General features: G+C 40.1%; 1 protein-coding gene across 3 annotated transcripts in view; it reads left to right on the top strand.

The window, feature by feature from the left end:
* The first annotated feature begins 361 nt into the window (after positions 1-361).
* NFKB1 (nuclear factor kappa B subunit 1) overlaps positions 362-22,901 on the top strand; it is a 59,820-nt gene continuing 37,280 nt past the window's right edge. For 2 of the 3 annotated variants that reach the window (XM_041424516.1, XM_041424517.1), the window contains exons 1-5: positions 362-544; positions 11,885-11,937; positions 13,071-13,155; positions 20,384-20,424; positions 22,766-22,864. In XM_041424516.1, the coding sequence (XP_041280450.1) occupies positions 11,893-11,937; positions 13,071-13,155; positions 20,384-20,424; positions 22,766-22,864 (270 nt within the window). In that variant the 5' untranslated portion in view covers positions 362-544; positions 11,885-11,892. The remainder of the gene's footprint in view (positions 545-11,884; positions 11,938-13,070; positions 13,156-20,383; positions 20,425-22,765; positions 22,865-22,901) is intronic. The other variant, XM_041424515.1, reaches the window with a different exon arrangement.

Here is a 22,901-nt window from a genome sequence, read left to right on the forward strand (position 1 = left end):
ACCGGGCCGGGCCCGTCCCCACAGAGGTGTCGCGAATGCCGCCGTGGGCCAAGGAACGTGGGCAAGGACGGGATTATTCTCGCGGCGGCGGTAAATGCCCTGGGATGAAGGACCCGCGTGTTGACGCTGTTTCACCCGGGCGGGAGGGCCAGTCCCCGGCTCAGGGATGTCGTGGCCAGCGGGTGGCTCGGTGGCAGGCGCTCCCCGGCTCCTTCTCCGCCGCCGCGGGAGCGCGCCCGGGGCACCGCGGCCGCGCCTCCTCCTGCCCCGCCGGCCGCCGCTGCCGACCCGCCCCGCCCGCGCGGCCCTCCGCGCTGCCGGAGCGTCAGCGGGAATTTCCAGCCAGGAAGTGCGGCGGGCCGGGGGCAGGGGCGGTGCTGCGCAGGCCGGTGCCGGGCGGGTGCCCTCGCCGGTGGGGCGGGCGGGAAGGAGGGGGAAAGTCCGCGCGGAGCCGGGAGGCGGCACGCCGCGTTACATGGCGCGGCGCTGAGGGACCGCCGGCGGCACTGCACGACGAGGAGGAGGCGCCGCCAGCTCTGCCCCGGTGAGCCCCAGGCGGCCCCCGGCCCGCCGCTCGCTGCCTTCTTTCTCCCCTGTCCCCGCGTCCTCAGCTCGGCTCCCTCTGTCCCGCAGCGGCGGGAGCGGGGCGGGAGCCGGCATTTCGCTGGGGTGGGCTGGGGCAGCGCGGCAGCCCCCGGAGCTCCGCTTTGCCGCGGGAGGCTGTGCCCGGTCCAGTTCCGCGCCTGTGACCTCGGCCCGGGCGCGGAGCTCCCGCTGGAGCGCCGGGAGGGATTGCCGCGGCTTTGCCTGCAGCCAGCCCGGGGGGCGGGGGGATGCCGGCTTTGCTGCTGCTGTGCTGCCGGGGTGTTCCTAGCGAGAGAGGGGGTGTCCCTGACAGCAAAGTGAACAAAATTTGCAAGCCCAGCTTCTGCCGCTCGCATAGCGGGTGCTCGTAGGCAAAGGAGGTGCTGCTTTTGTCGCTTTTGGTTTCGGAGGTGACACACGTACGTGCTGAACCTGAGGCGCGGCCGGGGCACAGCCGCCGGCCGGGCTCGGGAGTGCAGGTGGCCACCAGGAAAAGGCGGGTTGATCCTGGCAGCTCTGGGTGACCTCGTCTTGGGTGCAGCCCCAGAGTGCCGCAGATTGTATTAAAAGGTACGGAATAGTGAGGTTTTTAAAGGTAATTTAGTTGCAAGTGGTGAAACCGACAAGTTCTATTCGCGCCGGGGAGTATTACTGCACTGATTGCTTGGTTACATTTGACCTTGAAACCCAAGAACATCGAACTTCTCATCACCACAGTTATTTTTTTCATCTATTGGTGCTTTCTGCTTTGATGGTAACTTTGGTGAAGGAGTGCTACTGACTTATTTTACGTGAACGCGAATCGGAGTATTGTGTCTGTGACATGAGGTGCGTGCTCTTGGGCCATTATCATCATGTGTACCGCTGTGTATTTTCAAAATAGGTAAATCTCGGTGCCTGTGAGCATTTGGGGAATAACACTTTGGAGGCAAGGGATCGTCTGCTGCATTTCAACTTCCTGTCTTAAAATGCTCAAAATCTTTGCTTAAGAATAACATTTTAAAGGAAATACAGATTATTGTTATCATGTTTTTTTAAAGGGTTTTTAAGTGCTGATTATATTTGTGCTTCAGAAGTCCTCTTTTCACTTACTCTGTTCACAGAGAAAAGTGGATGAAATCTTTGCTCTATCGCCTTGTGCCTTACACGCTGCAGGGTGCTGCCACCAGCACTGTCAAGCTCACAGAATAGGGTTGAAAATAGAGCATTTCGATTTTATTGACATTCTGGAGTCTCTCTGCTACGTACTGTGTAGTGTCAACTTTTGAAATAGTATTTCAGTCAAAGCATTTGTGTTCTTTCATGAAAGAAAGTAGCTGCCCGTTCAAGGAAAGCGTTAACCAAGATGTCATTCTAAGATAGCATCCTGTCTGCAGTGTTTTGTAATCTACAGAAATTACTATAGTTTATGAGAAAATGAAAGAGAAAAAAGTAGCCTGTAACCACCCAGAAACAGATGCTCTGTTCCGTAACTTTCCCTGGCCCGAGAATTTAACTAACAGTTACGCTGAAATACTGTTGTCAGGATGTGCCGCAGAGTGTGGAGATTTCAGGGAATCTCAGTGCTGAAATCTCTGCGAGATATGTTAAATATGAAATACGAAACAGAAGGGAGAAAGCTTTTTTTCTTTCCATCCTTTGTCCCCTTTATAAAAAAAGAAAAGTCAGTGGTAGGGTCATCAAAAAATGTAGTAATTTTCTCATGCAAGAAATTAATACATTTTGAGTTAAGATCATAGAACAGCTTTATATCACTTTGCATTGTGTTGTGTGTTTTTAAAAAGCTGTGTTTTAACAGATAAACTTCCTATCTGTACTCACTTTGTTCCTTTGTTCCAGCAACACCTAGTAATGTTTCTGTAGTATTTATTTTGAAATAAGAAAAGTTCGCTGGATAAAAGTGCTGGGACAGAGAAAAGCAGTAAGAGGGAGGGTAGAAAGCAGACTCTGGTGTTTCTTTTATGTGCAGATTTGAATATTTCCTGCTTCATTTGTTGAAAAATAGCAGTGCTGGTTATTTCTCTGTTACTATGTATTTTACTTTTGGAAATTAATTTAAATAATAAATGTAAGTTTACATTAAAATTTCACTTCTAAAAATTCACTAATTTAATTTATTTTTTTCCTTGAGGTGGCATTATGTGACTTCAATAATAGATACCTATAAATAAATATCATTGACACAAACTTGCTAATTAATAGATTTTTGTTTGCTTTTCATTGTTGCCTTTTCCAAAACCTTCCCATGCCACTTTCTCATGAATACATGCAAACTCCAAAAACATGTCCAGTTAGGAATTCATATTATTGTGCATATTTTTGACTCTGGAAGGACAGGAACTAAGTTTGAAGGCCTGTGAGTCTTTACTATAGAAGGTGCTTGTAATGCAAAGTAGATGTTCATATTTGAAGTTACAAAGATACAGTGAAAGACAATATATCTTTTACTAACTTACAGTTGGTTTTTTGATATAGCTAGTGTTCAGAAAATTCACCTGTGGTCTTCAGAGAAGCTGGTTAATTCTCCTGTGTTTTCATAGATTGCTTCAAACTGTGCTTGCTATAATACTTTCACCTTTCAGTGCTGTAAGTGTTTGCCAACTCTAAGTTCAAAAGTATCAGTCATAAAGAAAATTGTTACTTGTTTATGTAAGCAACTAATGAAAACTCTACAGTTAGTTGAAAATCCTTTCTTTCAACATACTGATAGCTGTCTTTTGGTTCTCTGACAAAATAACACAGCTATTATAAAACAAAGAGAAGATAATTAATGTTTTAGGCAAGTAATGAAAAAAGCAGTTCCTGGTTTTGGTCACTTTTAGCTCTGACTAAAAGGTATTTTAGAAGTGGAAGTTGTAATTTGATGTCCTTTAAATAAGCTGTGAACCTTTTATGAAGTTCTGTGTTGATAAGATCGTAATTATGGTTGTCATTAACTGTGCCCTTAGGTCAGTCAGGCACTAGGTTTGCATCTAACTTTGAGCATAGAAATAATTCAGTGAATCTTCTTCAGTGCTTTCATTTAAACATGTATTTTGGTGAAGCACTGTTGACAGTTTCAAAAGTAAGGCCTTAAAAGATGTTTCAAATTATTATGGTCTCAAGGTAAAATCCTTTGTTTAGCATTTAGGAGCTGACAGATCATGTGTGGGGAGGAAGCTTCTACTGCTACTCCAAGCATTGTTTCCCTCTTTCAACTTCTGTGTTCTTTTGAAAAGCAGTGGCAGATAGGTACACTTTCTCCCCAAATTCCCTGTTTCCCTCCCCAAAAATACTAAACTGAAATGCCCCCATGTTTTATTGTCTCCTCCAAGCAAACTGTCAACAGGTCAAGAGCAAAGTAGGTCTGAGTTGTGTGGTTTGGGTTTGTTTGGGGTTTTTTTTTTTTGCTTGGGTTTGGCTTTATTTTTTTTGTTTCTTCTAGAGGTCATGTTTCCATCTGCCTAAACACGACAGATTCTAGCACACAAAGTATAAACAAAGGAAGCAGGTGGGTTTTTGGTCTTATTAGTTTAGTCCAAGTGAGTTTTGTTGTGTCATAGGTTACTGTGCAACACTGAGACTGCAGGAGTTTTGCAATTTCTTCGGAAAAAGCAAAAAAATGAAACCTTAGTTACCCACTTCACATCTGTAGATTTGAAAACTGGATATGACTGTGATGGTGTGGACTCAGCTCTACCTGTTTGGTTCCTCTTACTGGTGCTATTTAAGCACTTGATTGTCATATTATGATTGCAGTGGCTGTTCAGAACCAAAAGGACGCTGAGAATCCTTTAGTTCAACCTTTGTGATTGCAGTGGAAACAGCCCTGGCTATTTTCTGTTCATGAAGTGAGGGACTGTGTCTTCAGTGAGAGCCCAGAGCCTGTGACTGTACCTGGTGGTACAGCAAACCTTGTGTGAGCTGAACTTCTGCAACTGGGGCTTACTTGTTGCTTGAAAACACTGTTCTTCCCATGCCCCCTCTACCCCTGCCAAAAGAAAAAAAAAAAAAAAAAGGGAAAGGTTTGCAGCCTAATATTAATGATTCATTACACTTCAGGCTTATGAAATGGGCGTGTGTGGCTTCTTAAGTTAAAATTTGACTTTGATGAACAGCTTTTATAGGAGCTAGAGCTACTTGCAAAGAACATTCAGTGATTGAGCTTAATCTGGAGGAAAAAGTAACAGCATTTTAATATCATATTCAGGAGTTCAAGTAACATTAGCACCCCACATGGGTAAAATACAATGTAGTTACTACAGCTGTTTTTCTGTGTTGAACCTCAGATTTTTACATCTACTTAGCATTATACATGTACCAGAATATGTTTGCCATATATTTGAATACTGTTTGTTCCTTTGATTTAAGTTGCATTGAATGTGTTTCATCAAAAACATTCTAACTTTATTCCAACAATATAATGGAAAAACAGTTTGTATGTTTATGGTATTTTAGTATTTCCTCTTGACATATTAGTTCACTACTTTGATACTTGGGAAAGGAATAAAACAAAAATTCTGTTTCCAAACATAGTTAATAGAATATCTTTTAGGTAGTCCAGTTACTCTTTGCCAAGGAAATTTTCTTACATTATGATATTTTTTTTCTTCAGATTTAGTTGTTACATGCTGTAATAAATTTCGTTCTAGATTTCATAAAATTATGCACCCAGCAATTCTGATTTAGAGCACCACACTTGTGAAATCTCAAGTACTTGTGATTGATGTAATTTCCAAAATATTCTGTACTTTTTATACTGTTGTCAAGTAATGTATCTGCTCATGACTGAGAATACTTGGAAATTTTAATTTCAGCAATTTTAAAATTTAAAAAATACATAAACACAACTGCCAGGTCCCACCCAACAGGAAATAATAAGCAGGCTTAATTAGTCACAAGAGGAGACAATTTGGGTTGTTATATTAGAAAAACAAACAGTGTCATTTAGGGTTATGTAGTGTTATTGCAGCTGCAACGGTGTATGGATGGCAAAAACTGCAGAGGAAATTAGAATCTTTGATCAAAATGTCTCTCTGTACAAACGTTTTTGCACTTGTATATGAGAAATTGCACTCAAATCTTTATTGAGAGATTACACATCTTTGAAGTACCAGAAGGAAAGTGAAAAATACAACTTCCTTATGCCACTTTTGTGAAAATTGAGTGTTGTTTCCTTAAAATAGCTCCCTACACCCCCAGGTATTGAAGTCATAGCTGGGAGAATAAATAGTAAACATTTTGACATTTAAAAGCAAATTTCAAATCTATTTCACTACTGACTTCAAATCCCTTCAAAATAACATATTAGATGTGGCTTTGTGTCAGCATGAGTGAATTAACAATCACTTCTTGTAGTTTTAAACATATTTTTCTTTCGTATTTGTCCTAAAGACATCTATGCCAATATTGTGGGTGAAAGTATGCATGATGTTCCCTTAATATTTGAGTTCTGTTTACTTTGTACATTACAGAATGCATTAGCTGTTTATTGTCTCTTACTTCGAGCTGAAAGTTTTGTGCTCTGGAGCTCTGGGCAGAATGCCTGGGTTCCAAGGGAAGGCAGTGCTGGTTGGAGAGGTGGCCAGAAGCAAGGTGAAAAGGCTGTGCAGTGAAAGGGGTGGGCAGCATCCTGACTTCGAAGGGACTGCCGTGCTGAAAGGTTGAAACTGAACAGCTTGGATCGGATCTCTGCTTTGTCAGAGCAGATCCTGCTCTGGCCCCCAGCCAAAATCATCTCAGCGGCTCTTGTCCTGCTGCCAGCCCTGACCCAGCAACCCAAAGACTCTATTGCACAATACCTTTTCCCAGCATCTCTCTTTGGGAAAGGCATATCTCTGAAACAATTGTCCCTATACAGACACAGATTATGTTTTGCAAAGGGTGGAAGACTGAGGCTCAAGGATGGAGAGTTGCCACCTGAAGTTAAAGAAGCAACAGCAGGTAAAACACATTGTCCTGTCTGCACAATACAGCAGTTACTGTTTCTACCTCAGTACTTCACAGTTGCCGCAGGAATTCTGAAAATTTGGTGTCCTTCCTAAAAATAATAGTTCTCTGTAATGAGATCATCCACCACACTTCATAGCCCTGATGTAGTCAAAATATACTTACAATATATGAGACACATCTTTGCTTCATTTTCATCCTTATTCCTCTCTATTTTTAGTAAGCAAAATAAACAGGCTAAGAGCATAACCACACTGAGTTTAATTAATTTCATTCAGTCTCCTGTTAAAAAAGTTTATTTTTAACAGGTAAACTCCAGTGAAAGCCAGGCTAAAGAGATAAAGCACTCTGCTAGAAAACTTTCAGAAAGAATTTCAGTTCTTTCAGTTTATCAAGTGTAGTAGCTGAGTTTCCCATTGTGAGGCTTGCTTTCTGAATCCCAGCCTTGAAAGGTGAGAACGGGATGATGTAAAACATGTCATAAAGTAAGAGATGGTTTAAATAAATTTCCTCGTGGAGGAACATCTATCATGCTAATTTCAGTTCTCAAGTGTAATGAACTGGGTGATAAAGATCATGTTTATCCGTAGAAAGGTAATAGGAAGAAGTCCCATTCCAAGTTTTTAGGGATTGGATTGGATACTGGTGTCAAAGAGAACAAGGGTTGACCTCATGCTTAAAGTTCAGGCTGGAAAGTTGAAGAGCAGTAAAGGGAGGGATCTGTACCCTTGAAACATCAGGGGGGCTGAAAACAGTTGGGTAGGGAAATTTATCTTGCTTTTTAGAAGGTAAACAGACACAGTGAATGTGGGAGAATAACAGGGAAGAGCTCTGAAATCAAATGATTGAGATAAGAGAAATGAGAATTCTTGTTCGTGGATTACAGCATTCCTACATTAATTATGTTGTTTTCATTTTAACTGACTGCTCCTTTTGAAGCTTTAGAACAAATACTCAGAATACAATAAATCATGTTCTTCCAGCTGTGCCACTTGTACCTGCTATCATTTGGTTATTAAGGAGCAGCAGTGGTGCAAAGTACCTGCCATTAGGTTTGCTTGGTTGTTTGGTGCAACAGAGTCATCTCCTGTATGTGTATAAATGGCTACCTAGGTTTTTTTTCTCTTTTTCTCTCTATTTAAACCTTTTTCACAACGGCAGTTGACCTGCTGTGAGGAGAAAGGAATATGTATGCACATGCACACACATCCCACACTTACTCTCAGAAGGTATAATTGTGTGGGTTTGGGCAAGTTTAGCTGGAATTTATATTTTCCTGTTGCACTAGGAGCTAAATGAAGTTTCTTCACTGACCTTTGAATTGTCACACTTATAAATACTGTGAATTGAAATGTCTAGCTTCCTGTGCCCCATTATCTGAAGAACTTCAGACGATCTCCAGGGTGGAGACTGCTGTGGTTAATTGTGGTCTGCAGGTGTTGGGGTGTTTTTTTTATTGTAGATTCTAGTTTGCAGTACAATTTGTGGGAATTGGAGCTTATGCAGGAAGCAGGCATCTATAATAACTTGAACTTCCACAAGGCAATTTTAATCCAGTCATCTTCAAATGAGAGAGGTGGCAATCTCTGACCCATAATACAGCTCGTGTAATGAGAGAATGAACAAAGCTACTTGAGGTAGATGCTAATCTTACCACCTGATGCAAATGGGAAAGGTGCTTAGAAACTGGAGCAGTAAGGGAAGAGGCCAATGAGAGGTCACACAGGTGCTGCTAGGGTCTATTTTTCTGTGTCTTTTTGGGGTTTTGATCATGTTACTGACTCTGGATTTGCATCAATTTTCGTGTAAGAGGAAGTGTACGGGTTTGTGAACTTAATAAATCCTAAGGAAACAAATGGTTATTTGAAGGTAGAGCTCCCAGAACACTTTTGTTATCTGTTTGGCTTTGGAGAGGACAAAACATAGTGAAACTGAGTGTTCTCAGTCATTTAGAAGGGTTATTTTAAACAGCTGGGTTAATCTTTGTCTAGGCCCTGATAAGGCAATTAAGTGTGAGTTTACATACACAAAGGTGTATGTTTGCACATCTAAGTTATAATCTGTTCATAATAAACGTTCAGGACAGAGAGAATGTCTGTAACCCCTCCCTCAAGCAGTGCAGCTGATCTGAACGTGAAAGATCTCAAGTCAGAGGCATCTGCACTTGTGATGTGAGAAGAGAGGTTGTGTTTAGTACCTGGTTAGGCATTCATTAGTACCTACCTACAGCTGATGGGGTGCTATGTCAGTGGTTACCTTGCTGCTTCCAAGTGTCACCTTCATAGAATAATGGACTAGTTTGGGTTGGAAGGGACCTCAAAGATCATCTAGTCCCAACCCCCTCACATTCTCTGAGTGGAGATACCTTCCAAGTTTTCCAAATTGCTCAAAGCCCCATCCAACCTGACACTTCCAGGCATAGAGCAGCCACGGCTTCTCTGGGCAACCCGTTCCGGTGCCTTGCCACCTTCACAGTGAAGGATTCTTCCTTGTACCTGATCTAGTCCCACACTCTGTCAGTTTAAAGTCATTCCCCCTCATCCTGTCTCTGCATGTCCTGATGAAAAGTCCCTTTCCAGCTTTCCTGGAGGCCCTCTTCAGGTACTGGAAGGTGCTGTAAGGTTTCCCTGAAGCCTTCTCTTCTCCTGGGCTGAACAGCTCCAGCTCTCCCAGCCTGCCTGCAGGAGAGGTGCTCCAGCACTCTGAGCATCTTCATGGCCTCCTCTGGACTTACTCCAGCGGGTCTGTGTGTTCCTGGTGCCAAAGAGCCCAGAGCTGAACATGGCACTGCAGGGAGAACATCTTTAAAGATTGCTGTTTTCCTGTCATTATATTGTTCACTGCATCAGCCAAAAAGCTGATTACAAAAAGCTGAATTTCTGTTCTGAAAACAGAAATTACTGTTTTCAAAAGGTGAAACTGAAGGACTGATTCAGATGGATGTAGGGCTTTTGTTTTTTTTTTTCCCTAAATGGGTTCTAATTTTTACATCAAAATACTTTGAATGAAAAGTTTTCAGAAATAATGCCCCTGCGCTATTTTTCCACTTTGTTGGGAAGTCATGTATTGTAGAAGTGTAGATGTGACCAGAAATGTGGCAGGTGTCAGGACATTGCCTTTTTCCCCCCAGAGTTCTGCTGGAGGGAGAGAGTGCAGCCTGAGAAACTAGAAAGGGCAAAGAAAATAGAACCTACTATTACATTTATCCGGTGGCTGTGAGAAGCTGTGAGATGCTTTGTTTTAAAGTTTGGCAAAGTATACATTGATCCAACAGGCAAGTGGGCAGATGCCATTCATGTTAGCTCTTCAGAATATTTTATATTTCTGAACAAGCATGTTTACCATGTCATCTGGAAATTTCAGGATTTTGGAACACAATTTTACATATGTGACTGATGAAATTTTAACTGTTTGAATATGGAACATCACAAAACAAGATTTTTAGGACTAGTTTTTATTCTATTTATGCAGAAGAAACCTGGCATTTGCACTCACAGTTACCTAATCAGGGTGAAACAAGAGGGTGGGTATTTTCTGCCACTTGGTAAAAAAAAGCTGGCTGTTGAGGTCTTCAGATTTTTTTCTGTAATATCTACACCTTTTAGTAAGAAGTGTTTGACAAAAATGTTACAAGTTATTTCAGTGATTTAAGTAACTTATCAGTTGGTGGTAATGTTATTTATATTTTTGCTACAGAACAGAAGTAAAATAAAAACATCTTAGTAAATTTCATTGTATCGTGAAGGCTTTATCATGTCTTGTATGTTGACATTTTCCATAATGATGAATAATAATAATGGCAAATGGTTGATGAAAATAATGCTTTCAGAATGTACCTATGAGCTAGTGTGATTGACTGGTGGATTTTTATCTTGCTGAAATCCTTCTGTATTAGGTGATGAAGTACAGCATTGGTGACACTGGCTGCTTGTTATATATGTTACTAATTTTTGGTTCAAATCTTATGACCAGTTATTTGATATTTGAACAAATACTACAAATACATATTGCCCTGTGAATATTTCTAAAATCGATTTACAGTCAGTTGAATACTTCTATTTTCTAGGTTTAAAATCAGGTGTATCCACCTAAACATCTTTTTCATTGTAGTTATCTGTGTATTAAGCGTCTCCTATTGCTCCATTTTATTTTTATTTACATTTTCTGCTTTGTGGAGAATGGGTGACTGTGTTGTCTTTGGAGATTGTTAACAAGCAGAGTTGAGCCTCCATCAAGGTGAAGTACCCAAGTACTCCAATTTTCCTTTTGATAATTGCCTTTCTAGTTCCTGTAGGAGGTACATGGTGACTCAGTTTTTCTTGGATGACTTACTGATCTCTTGCATCTCTCTTTGGTAGTGCAGTAGGTTTTCACAGTTCTCTTTGCTGGCAAACATGGCTCGTGTTCACTGTGGTGGAATATGAGGGCCAGTGACCTGTTTCTGTCTTCTGTTAGTTATTAACCTTGTTCAGTGTCTGTTGAATGCAGACATGAGTCTCTTGAAATAATCCTACTGTTGTTATTTTCAGATACTCCCTTGGAGAGCCTTATTTAGTGAGCTCAGCGTAGGTGAAATTGTTGTTCTTTTAGTAGCATGTACATGAAAAAAAGCAACACTAATACTAGTATCTTCTGACAGAGCTTATCAATTCCTCAGAAAATTCACAGGTTCTGCTACTGGCCCACTACTGGTCCTAGTAAAACCAACCAAGCTAAACTTCTCCAGTGTCCAGAATTCACATGTAGACCTGTGAGAAAGAGTTGTGATGGATGCTGTGCATCCATAATTGTCATTGTCAGCACAGAGTTGTTGTGTGTGCTAAGCACTTGTGGACCTCTGGAAATAAAGGTGTCCAAAATTAGTCAATAATAGATTCCTGGTTTATTTAATTTTTTTTTTTTTAATTCTGTCTGTTCTTTCTTGGGCATCTTTATTTGCATTTAGTAATACTTTATAAGAAAACTGTTAGGGTTCATTCATGAATGCTCATAATGTTCTTTTTATTGTATAAAAACAAAGAGTTCTGCTCTTTCTATGGTAATGATGTTTCCTGAAGTCTAATGGCAGAATAATCAGAGCAAAGACAGAAACAGTTCCTGATTTTAAGAAATTTTGACTTCTGGACTTTGACTGTAATTTAATTTCTTGGCAATAGGCAATGGAAAATCCTGGCTGTAGCCTATCTTGTCCTTACATTGCCCCTTCAAATAGTGAGGAATTTTAGAAGTATTTTAGAAATCATTAATGTTATGAGTAAAATAAAAAGTGTCAGAGATTGGGCTTTTAACTCTGAATGCTTTCCAGCCTTCTCTAGTTCTCTACATTGGGGAAAAAAAAAAAGGGAGTTCTAATCATGTTTCTGTGTTTCAGGACTTAAAATGGCAGCAGAAGATTCCTATATTATGGGAGTATCTGATCCCCAAGTAAGTGAATTTCTGTGTTTTCAGTATCCCTGTATCTTCTCCTAGCTGTCTGTTTAGGCCTTCTCTCATATTGTCTTGTCATTTCCTAGACTTAATATGGACATAGAAAATCATTCTGCATTGGCAGAAATCAGGGCTTTTTTCCCTAAGCTGGTTTTTATGTGACCTGTGAAATGCCTTTACTGGTTAAATGGCTGAAATGAGAAGGAAAGCTAGACCTGCTGAATTAAGCAGTTGAAAAAAACCTTATCTTTATGCCCTGTGTGCCTGTGACACATGCTCTGGAATTTCTTCTGTGGTGGATGTTGGTGTATTTCTGAAAATAAAACCCCTCATGTCCTAAAAGGCCATTTTGTATAAATTTTTGTGATGTTGGCATCGACAGTGATGACTGAAATGTTCCTTCACTCACACAGATCCATAGGCCTAGCTCTTCATGAGCTTTTCCTGACCTTCTTAGATCATTCCATAAAATACTTGAACTGTGAGAATGGTGCTTGGGTAAAAAGTGAAGAACAGGTCATTTCTACTGACCTTCATTTTCAAAAAGAAACTCTTCTCTCCTTTATACTTGCTTCACTTTGGAAAAAGATATATTTATACCTGACAACAACTACAGTATGTTAAGACATATCAGTGTTTAAAAAAAAAAAAAAAACAAAAACAAAAAACCACACAACTTTCACCTGGATGTACTGTTTTCTTGCATTAGAGCTTGTAAATATATTTACATAAGGAATGTAGTCTGGTGGGGTTTAGTCAGAGAAGTGGAAATGAAAACTCACAGGTTCTTAGCAAGGCCTTGGGCAAGACATCTAGGGTTAGATTTTCAGAATTTACTGTATAAGCTGTTTAGGATTTATAGTTGTTAGTGCAGGTAAGCAAAATGTGTGTTTAGAAACTGTGCTGAGGTTGGTGCGGTCTCATGATTCTGGTGAAACTCGGCTCAGTGCTGTCAGCTCTGCTTGCAGTGCTGTTGCCAGCAAAAATAAAATAGCTATAAAATGTTTATGTAATTCAACGAGGTGTTGGCAGTCTCAATATTTGCAGAGAACTTTAAAGTGTTTTGCTGATGGATGTTTTATGCAACTGTGTATGTATGTAATAATGAAGAGTGTTTTCCTTCACTGTAGATGTTTGCGGTGGATCAGTTCATGGGAATGAATGCTTTATTTAACAGTACAAATTACATCACTGCAGACTTACCACTACGAACAGGTAGGAACCCTTACTATTTGATGGTGCCGTTGTCCTGCTGTTTTGTTTTCTTTTGAGTTCTTTTCAGAGCCTTTTTTGTTTACCAACTTGTGGGTCATAATAGTAGATTGCAAGCTGTCAACTAGTTTTTTTGTTCCATCTTTTTGCATCTTTCTTCCCCTCATGAAACTTTCAGCAGTGAGACAAATCAGATTTTCTTGTGGCTTGTACAGAAACTGAAAGTTTCAGCAGTTTCCCAGGTGAAACCAGGACAGTGACCAAAGAGCTTTGAGTGACCCGATTTTATAAATTACTTTGTTGAGGTATTTTTCTGAATTTGAACCTTCAGCGAGTTACATGTTGCTATTGCCAGTTTGCAGACTGCACCATGTGCTTCTTTTCCTTTAGAATGCTGTTGCATTTGTAGTAGTTCTTAAGGTGCTTGTAGTAGGTGTTGTAGTAGTTCTTAAGATGCTTGTTTTTCAGTAATAAAATGCAGAGAATATTAACTTCCTGTACCATTCAAATGTGTTTTTCCTTCTTGGTGACTTCTCTGTTTCCTGTGAAGTGGCAGTGTGGCATTAGAAGCACCTGACAGTTTCCTGAACAATAATGCTAGTTTGAAAGCTCAGACAAATTTTGCAACAAACTACTGAAAATAAGTAAATAGTGTTCTGCAAAGGTCTGATAGCAGCTCTTACAATATGCTTCCAGAACAGTAAGAACAGTTAGAAGTCTTTTATACCCAGTCAGTATCGGCAGTTTGATCAACCTTGGCCTGGTTTTGCTTATTAAAGTTCTTTATAAGTATTACTTCTTGCATGAAGAAGTAATATTTCCTGGTTAGTCTATTATAACAACTGATACAGAAGGAAGAAGAAAATAAAATTTAATTTAACTTTAGGAATTTTTTTCTCAAAATATAGCTCCAATATAGCTGTTTAAATCTTTTACCATGGCAGCTTTCTCTTATCTGATTGACTCTGTTGTATTAGGATGTAGCTGGCGTGTTACGTATTCCAAATTACTTTCTTCAGTTGAAAGTGCAAACCACTTCTGATTGCAGTATTTGATACACTTCACAGCAGTGAAGGTGTTAAGGGTAAAATAAAATAAGCATTTAATGTTTTCCTTCATAGGTAAAATTCCATCCTAAAGTAACAATAAATGCTGCTTATAGAATAAGAATTAAAGTAAGCTTACTGTTTTAGTGTTTTCTTGTTTTCTTAAAAGAGTAGTAGCAAGAAAGGATCAAGAAACACATGGTACAGATAATTTTGTTTCAAGATAAAATGTTCTCATGAGCAAAGCTCTTGACAAATATGGAAAAACATCCAGCAAATGAATGTTGCAATCATTTGTTTACAGTGTATTTTTATTAAGGCAGATAAAATTATTCAGTAAGATTCATCTGTGTTGTATTAAAGGGCTTGTGCATTATAGACCAAGGGATTTTTTCTCCCACTTTCTGTTGAACAAATAAGGCTATTGAAATTTCCCTGTAATGAGCTCTTTTACATGTACCTTTTAAGCTTACGCTGTATTCTTCATGGCAGACTCATTCCATACAAATTATTCAGATACATAAAACTGATTTTCAGATAACTATGTCTCATCTAAAGTAGAAAACAGCTGTTTTCAAAAACATGTCAGGGAGTCAAGGATTCACTGAGTTCTGCAGCCGCAGAAAACTCATACTGGGCTAAGTCTAACTCTGTCCTTTATTTGAAAAATTGTTTCAAAAAAGGCCTTTTTTTTATAAGTGCCACTGCTCTTGTCTACTGCTGCAGTATATGTGACAAGTTCCTTGTGCACAAAATGGGATTCAATAAAGGATCATGGATTTCAGCTTATCACAAAGAAAAAGTTAATAAAAAAATTTCAGAAAAGGTTGATCATTTCAGCTGCACCTGATGATGCCACAGTTGGTTTGTTTCTTGAACAGTATTCCAGTAATGCTTATTTCCTCCCCTTCTGAAAATATTCTGCATTGTTACTATGGACTGGCTCTTCAGTTAAAAGATAATATCATAATTTTTATGTTCTACTTTAGTGGCTTTCAACCAGGGACTAATGATTTCTTTCTACTCAGCAAAGTCAGTTAAAGTCATATGGGGGTTTCCAGAAATACTTCCAGCTGAGATATGGAGAGGGTGAAATAAACGGATTTTTCTCAAGGACAGATGGATGATTAAGGCAGAAAGAACCAAAGACATTAATTATTCCTCGTGATCTGGCTCTGGTGCCTATATCTTTCAGTCTGTGCATCCATAAAGGCACAATGTCAGACCTATCACATTGGCAGACAGGTTTAATATATAACCGTGGATTGCGGTGTCGTGCCAGGGGCTGAATCAACAAGCAGCTGGGGAATTTGGGGACTTTCTGGTGATAGATGTTCTGCTGCTACGTTAACGTTTACAGTAATAGTAGAAAACCTTTGAGATGGTGGGGCACTGATTTTCTCCACATCATTGTTAGTGCTCAAGTGTTTTTCCTTCTTTTTCTCTCTCTCGTATGTCTGTTTTAAATAAAAATCAGGCTTTTTTGTTACTTTGGCTCTAAAGATGTAGTAGTTACATGGTTCAGGTTTTGCCAGGAGAAAAGGGAGTACCTCATGAAGTCAGCCTCTTCTTTGGCTTGCTGGGAAGAGTCCTGCCTTTGTTTAGGTAGATTAGGTACTGATCCTTAGTGGCATTGGGGATGGAGGAAGTATTATCCACAGCATGTATTTCGGTAGAGTAAAAGCGGGTGCACATCAGTGGGACATCCTTTGTGTAGTGGAGAAGCAAAGTGAGGCCTTACATTGGAGAGGAAATGGGCAGAGGTCTGAGCTAAGGGGTTTGTAATTTTGGATGTCCTGTACTCCCTCATGATGATCCAAGGCCATCTACAGCCATGTGACATGCCCCAGTTAGAGGTGGGTTTGGGAACTGTGTGGCTGTTTTGGCTTCAAGAGGCTCTGGTCTAACTAGCTCTTGGCATTAAGGTGGTGTGTTTTTAAAACTTTGAAGTTGAAGCAGAGCCATCAGGAGCTGAACAGTATTGCCTGGAGGCTGCTAAAATTAATTTTCTGCTGTTTCTTTAACCTCCTCTGTCCAACTCTCTGTGACACTTGCTGTGAAAAATGAGACGGTTATAGAGGGGAAAAAGAGGGCACTTACTTTTTTTTTTAAGAGAGATAATGTTAATGGTTCAAGGAAACCAGACCACTACCAAAAATGAGATGAGTGTTCATTTTCCCTGTTCCACAGTAGTGGCCCTAATACTCAAGAGCTTGGGCAGACTTGCATACAGTTTCTGGTGTTCTTTCTAGATCTTCTGTGCTCGTGTTGGGAAGAGTGAACCAATGGAAGAAGTAAAGTGTCATGTGCCATTTGCTTTAAACACCATGCTTTGAACACTGAAGAGCTGGGATTCGAGAGAGTATTCCTGTGCAGGGGGATCCCTGAGGGGTAGGACATGCAGATGCTACAACAGACCTTCAGGAAGGATAAGGCACTAGGTCTCCAGTCTAAGCTTTTAGCAGCAAGGTACCACTGCCAGGATGGACACAAGAGAGTTGATATGGGATTTAACAATCAAAACCTACAGGCTACGAGTGTTCCATCCATGTCCACAGAGAAAAACAGCAATTACAAGGGTGAGATGCCTGTTCTGGAGGCCCACCAACAGCGAGGATGTGAGGGAGGATGCTTGCCCACAGGTTAAACTGAATGGTTTTAGGTACTCAGAAAGCTGTTAGATACAGGACCCCACTAGTCCAGCAGAGTTGCCAGGCTTGCAGGGATATCCCACCACCCTCAGAGACCTCTTTTTCCTTGACTTTCCTATGGTGGGAAGAAGGAATCAAGAGGCAGCCAAGGATGGGTGCTCCTTTGGAAGTGTGTGTGTGTGTGTGTGTAGGGTTAGGCCTGTCAAGAGGAAGAAAAAATGCAAGTGGTGGGAGTGCCAAGGGGCAGGAGGGCCTCTGACTCAGGCAGGAAGGAAAATGAAGAAACTTGGCAGTTGAAGAAGACGTGGGGAAGTGGGACTGTGACTCAGAGTGGAGTGGGATGCGAGTCGCTCTGTGGCAACCAAGGCGAGAAGACAGAAAAAGAAGCCCTGCAGCATGGCCAGGATGTGGCAAAGCCTCTCCAGGCTGGAGGACCGCGTGTTGCAGCTGCAGTTCTTGGCCTCCCAGCTGCAGCAGTGCCAGCCAAAGCAGCAGGAGCGCTCCTGTCAAAACCTGGCTCTTGGCAGCCGTGAGAGCCATGCCTGTGTAGAGGCAGCTCCATGACCGTGTCCTTCAGCCTCTCTGTAGGGCAAAAGTAGAACATAAGCTATGCATTAAGTAGTGTTCCTTCTTGTGGCTGTTTAGCATTTAAAAGGGGGCTGCTCCTTAAACAAGAACTTAAAGCAAGCACCTTCCAGGCTGGAACAATGGATCATCACAAATCTCCTCATTTTTAGTTCCTCTTACAAGGTGTTCACCTTCAGGTTCCTGCTCTTTGTCTGCTGAGACAAAGACACACCTACTAGATAGAAACAAAGTATTAAAAACTGCCCTGTGCAAAACACTGTATGTGTTTTCTTTTCCCCATGGGAAAGGATGAGAGAAAGAAGGAAGCACACATAGCCAATGTTAGGCTGTGTAATGTGCCTCTGGGAAGTATTCAGAGTTCAGTGAAAACAGCTATATGAGACCTTTCACTAAGTAAAATCCTTTTTATAATCAAAACAATATGCCATTTATGCCTGGATGTTTTCTTGACCATTGTTTATTTTTAAGTAGCATTTCAGATATTATTAAGTGCTTTGCATTAGAATGCTTTCTCTGTACTGTTACTTGTGTCTGGTTCAGATGCTATACCAGAGAATTACTTAGTCACTGTTAAAATAAAACAAGGAAAATCTTTAGTCATGGAACCCAAAGGTTAAAATAAGATCGCAAAAAACTGTTTTAAGTACATTGCTACATTATTTGCATAATGTGGCTTAATGATAACAGACATCTAATTTGGCTTTGTACATTTACACTGCATCTTTTTTGCACTTTTCTAGTGCTGGTATATAAAACATTATGATTTTTAATCAGCATATTTGTATGCTTTTTATAACCTTTTTTCCCCAAGAGGTCAGAATAACCACATCCTAAGTTTTCCATTTTCCCGAGTTTTCACAAGGAAAGCCATTCCAGTGGTATGAAGCATTTTTCGCTAGTTTTCCAGTGTGCCAAGATAGTGTATATGCCTTCCTTAGGAGTTTGAATTTCCTTATGCTGAGGAAAAGCTGTACCTTGGGTATGATGTGTCCTGTGGGACTTCTGCAGCCATGTAGCCATTGGATAAGGACACTTCTTTTCTGGCTAATGTTTGAGAGAAAGCAATAATATTTTGTGCTAACCCAACATGTATGTCTTGAAAATGAATTCTTAAGAGGAGAAGAGCCAAAGAACAGTTACTTGGCAGATCATTCCCTGGAGGCTTGGTTGAAAGTTGAACTACACACTGTTGTATTTTAGGTGCATTATTTCTGCCAATGCCCAGAAAATACATGGCATCTGGATTGTTAAAATATAACTTTTCAGGTGCCTACAGCTTGAGGAGGGTTAGAGGTCTGTGAAAAGACGTTTAAGTGCTGATACATTGCTTAAGCCTAACTCCGCTCATCTTGACTCTGTTACAGACAAAAATTGAAACACAAGGCCAAAGCTAAATATTACTCTGCATCTTTTAAAGTTCCTGAAGTCCAAACTGTTTTTCCTGCTTTGTAATGTAGGATTATGTGTATATGGTCTTCAGGCAATTGTTTTTCAAGACTTCAGGAAGCACTGTTTACTTTTTCAAAGAAAAGTACAATTGATGGACTTGGGAAATAATTTAAATGTGAAATTGTTGTGACTGATAATATTTGCAATATAACTTCAACATGAAGTTAGTTCAGTTGCTGCATCAGCTAACTGCAATAGCAGAATACTCATTTCATCTATTGTGTGTTTTTTCAACTTCCATGTTGATAGAAGCTTGTTCAGTAAAGATCTGTGCTTGACTCCTTAGCATTAATACCTTTAACCTAGTAGAACTGATAATACAGAATTCCAACAGGAATATGTCTGGGAAAATATTATGTAGGTATTCCCAATGAAGCTGTCATTTGGGGTCTACCTTGAAAACAACAGATCTTTTAGCACTGAAGTACAAATCATCTTGACTGCTTGGCAAGGGAGAGGGAAATAATCATAGCTCTTGGAACTGTTATTTTGAGACTCATGAGTGGCTTGAATTTTAAGAGGTATTTCACAGCCATTCACCCAGAGAGCTTTCCTTCTTGATGTAAATAATCTAAATTATTAGAGTTGGAGCTAAGCTTTGATCAGGTGATGAATGCTTAACTCTGGTGGCACTGAATTCTCATTGGATTTAGGGCCTACTCAAAAGCTATATAAACTGGTGAATTTTGCATGAGATTTATAGTATGAAGTAGGCCACTCTATGAGACTGAAAATTGTTTAATGACGCCTTCTTTAAAAGACACAAATAAAATTTTAGTAGAACATAATCCTATGTATCGGCACCATGCTCAAGATGGATTTCAAAATAGAGTCTGTATTTGTAGTCAAATTGAGTGTATTCAGTGTTTTTAGAGGCCCAGCAGAACACTGTATTTAAAAGTGTATCTGAAATTATTAAAAGAATGTAAAGTGTTTAGTCTTCTCAATTCCAGGATTTTTTTTAAAGCAGTTCTGACTGTTTGGGGCATGTTGAGACAGCTTGAATTCCTCCTGTATTCCCATGCCTCGGAGCTTCCCATTGGCTGTCTCTTGACTTTCAAAAGCACCTATTCTGTAGGAAGCCCTAGGGCCAAAAGCTGGTGAGTGTAGCCTCTAGAGCCCAAGGGGTTTAAACACAAAAGTTAACCTTAGCTCAAGAAGCCAGGCTGCTGTCAGTGGCAAGGGCAGGATCCTGTTCTTATTCACTATTGCAAGTTTTAACTGAGTGATCATTTGTCCATTTAGGCTCTCTGAGTAAAATTAACTTTTTTGAATTAATCTTCCTTTTCTTATTCCACTGATCTTTAGTTGGGAGTGACAGACTGCCACATGATTAAATAATTTATTAAAACTTAAGTTCCGAAGAGACTTAGATGCTTTCAAAAATTTTATCTCAAGTCATTCAAGGACAGAATCTTACCCCTACAATCTATATATTCATTATAGCAATGGAAATATAATTTCTATTAATACTTTTCTTTCTTTCTTTTATGTTAGCAGATGGACCATATCTTCAAATCATAGAACAGCCAAAACAGGTAAGAACAAGACTACATTTTGAAAATGTCTAAGGTAGTTATATTACTACATTCAGCTTTGAATAAACTTATGACTTAAATAAAAAAGAGCACATAAAAACCTGAGCTCTCAGAACAAATGTGGTACTTGAACATGAGTTTTAACTTCTACTTTTGTAGTTAAAGCATTTCCTGTTTTGTTCTGTTTTCTTTATCTCTCTCTGGAAGTGTCATAATACAAAAAACCAACCCTAAGGGTTTTAAACATATGCCTTGCTAAGTATAGACTCTTCATCTTAGAAGTGACTGTTATAGTAACCCAGTATTTGGAAGCATAAACTAGTAGATAAAACACAGAAGATTTTTAGGATTTGTTTCATAGGATTTGTTTTTGAAACACAAGAAGTTAAAAATAAAAACACTTAATTTCCAAGTTACAGGAACTTCTGACTTGTGTTTTGTTGTTGTAAAGAAATGCAGTTGTCCTTTGAGATTCTTTTTGTTATGGTTGTCTGTTTTGAATAATCAAAGAAAAATGAAGATAACTACTCAAATGAAACTTTTTTTCTGTTAAGTAGCAAACACTGACCTATGCTCCTGTGACAGCAGAGAAATAATTTCAATGCACTGGTTAGTTTTCATGCAACTGATGTACAAATAATTGTTGGGTAAAGATTGCCCTGAAGGGTGCCTGGGTATTGTTCCCCTTTGGCTGGTGGCATCAGCAATTACAAGGATTCCTCCTGAAGCTGTTACAGTATGGAGGTGCCTTTCCTGTCTGTCCCAGTGAATGCATAAAATCCTACCTTATAGAGCTGTTCAGTAAACAGGGGAAGACAGTGGCTAAAAGCTGTCCCATCCTCCTTTTGGTCTTCTGCAGAAGCATACTGCAATCCAGTCTTCCTGGCTGGAGGCAGTGGAGAACATTGGTTTCAATCACACACCAAAGATGTTTTTGTGCTGGAGCATCCCTCCAGGAATAGGGCTCTTCATCACAGCACTAAGTGAAACTGCAGTGTACTGTGAACTCATGGAAGAATATGCTGCATCTTCCTCATTGTTTTAAGTCCATCCCAAATCAGGCCATGTCTTTGCATGGTGGGGCCTGCACTGCACAGTCCATAAGGAGAAACCATTGTTTCCATGTGTGACTTCTCAGCAAGGGGCTCCTCTCATGGGGTACCCATGTGGCAAGCTGATAGCAGGGTGATGAGGGTGATCCATCACGGAGTGGAGTGTCCTCATTGAGGAAGGTGATTTGCCTGTTGCAGAGGTTGCTTTGCCTTTGGATCAACCTGATCGACACACAGATCTCTGGGTGACTCAGTTCACCTTAGGAAGGCAATTGGTTAGGTCAGAATGAAAGTCATAAAAGTTTGCATTTGCTTGGTAAACAAGTTGTTGCCTGAAAAGGCTTTAGTGAGATAGGTATTGAAACTTCTGCTTATGGAGTAATTTTAAGGCACATGTTGTTCACTTTCAGCTAATATAGACTTTGAATTCAGAGTTGTCTACTACTAGAAAGAAGCTGAATGATACTTGGAAAAGGCTACAACATTATCTGGTGCTATTTGGACGCTGGGAACCCTATATAAGATGGGGATTTTGCCAGAACTTGCAGGACTGGAGGGCAGATCTGAAAGCAAAACTGAGGACCACATGAAATACATTAAGTAGAGTTAGAATTACCAGACACCTTCACTTAAGATTGCATCTTTCATGCTTTATCAATTGTCATGTAAAATAAAGGGGATGTTCAACAATGGAGTCGATGGAGAGCTGTGTTCTGGACTGGTTTTCAATATCCTGCAGTTCTCTAAAGTATATTCAGATGTCTGTTTATGTAGGTGAGATGAAAACCAGCCAGAGTCCCCTGAAGCTTTCGTGCTGTTTCTGGATTTCACCCAGAGATGCAGCTTTCATATGTTTTTCTCAGAAGGAAGAAGTGGTCCTGTTTCATCCCTGTACTTTCCTTCATGGTGCTTTGGACTTCCTTATTATTTGTTTCAATTTTGTCTACTTAGCAGCAATCTTGGGAGAGAATATCTGCTCTTGCATTCTCTACATGTGAATTTTTATCCTATTTTAAGAGTATAAATAGTTCTCTGTTTCAAAATATCTTCACTTAACCAAAAGAAAAAGAGTTTGCTGCTGTGTGTGAAAGTCAAAGTAGAAGAGTAGAAGAGGTCCTCTAGGGCTACAGTTCAGTGATGCTGTGTTAACCAGCACTCAGCATTTCATGGATGAACAATTGTAACTTTTCCATTTGTTTGTGGGTGTGTGTGTTCATCTTTATGTGTGCTATTTCTCTTTTGACTCTGTTTCTGTAGAGCTTTCAAGTTTCTTTTCCTTTATTCCACAGAGGGGATTTCGTTTCCGATACGTATGTGAAGGGCCTTCTCACGGTGGACTTCCTGGTGCTTCTAGTGAAAAGAACAAAAAATCCTACCCTCAGGTCAAAGTAAGGACATACAGCATTAATTCTGTGAAGTCAATGC

This window comes from Onychostruthus taczanowskii, unplaced genomic scaffold (assembly GCF_017590055.1).
Source record: "Onychostruthus taczanowskii isolate IOZ18803 unplaced genomic scaffold, ASM1759005v1 scaffold82, whole genome shotgun sequence".
In the NCBI taxonomy this organism is placed as follows: domain Eukaryota; kingdom Metazoa; phylum Chordata; class Aves; order Passeriformes; family Passeridae; genus Onychostruthus; species Onychostruthus taczanowskii.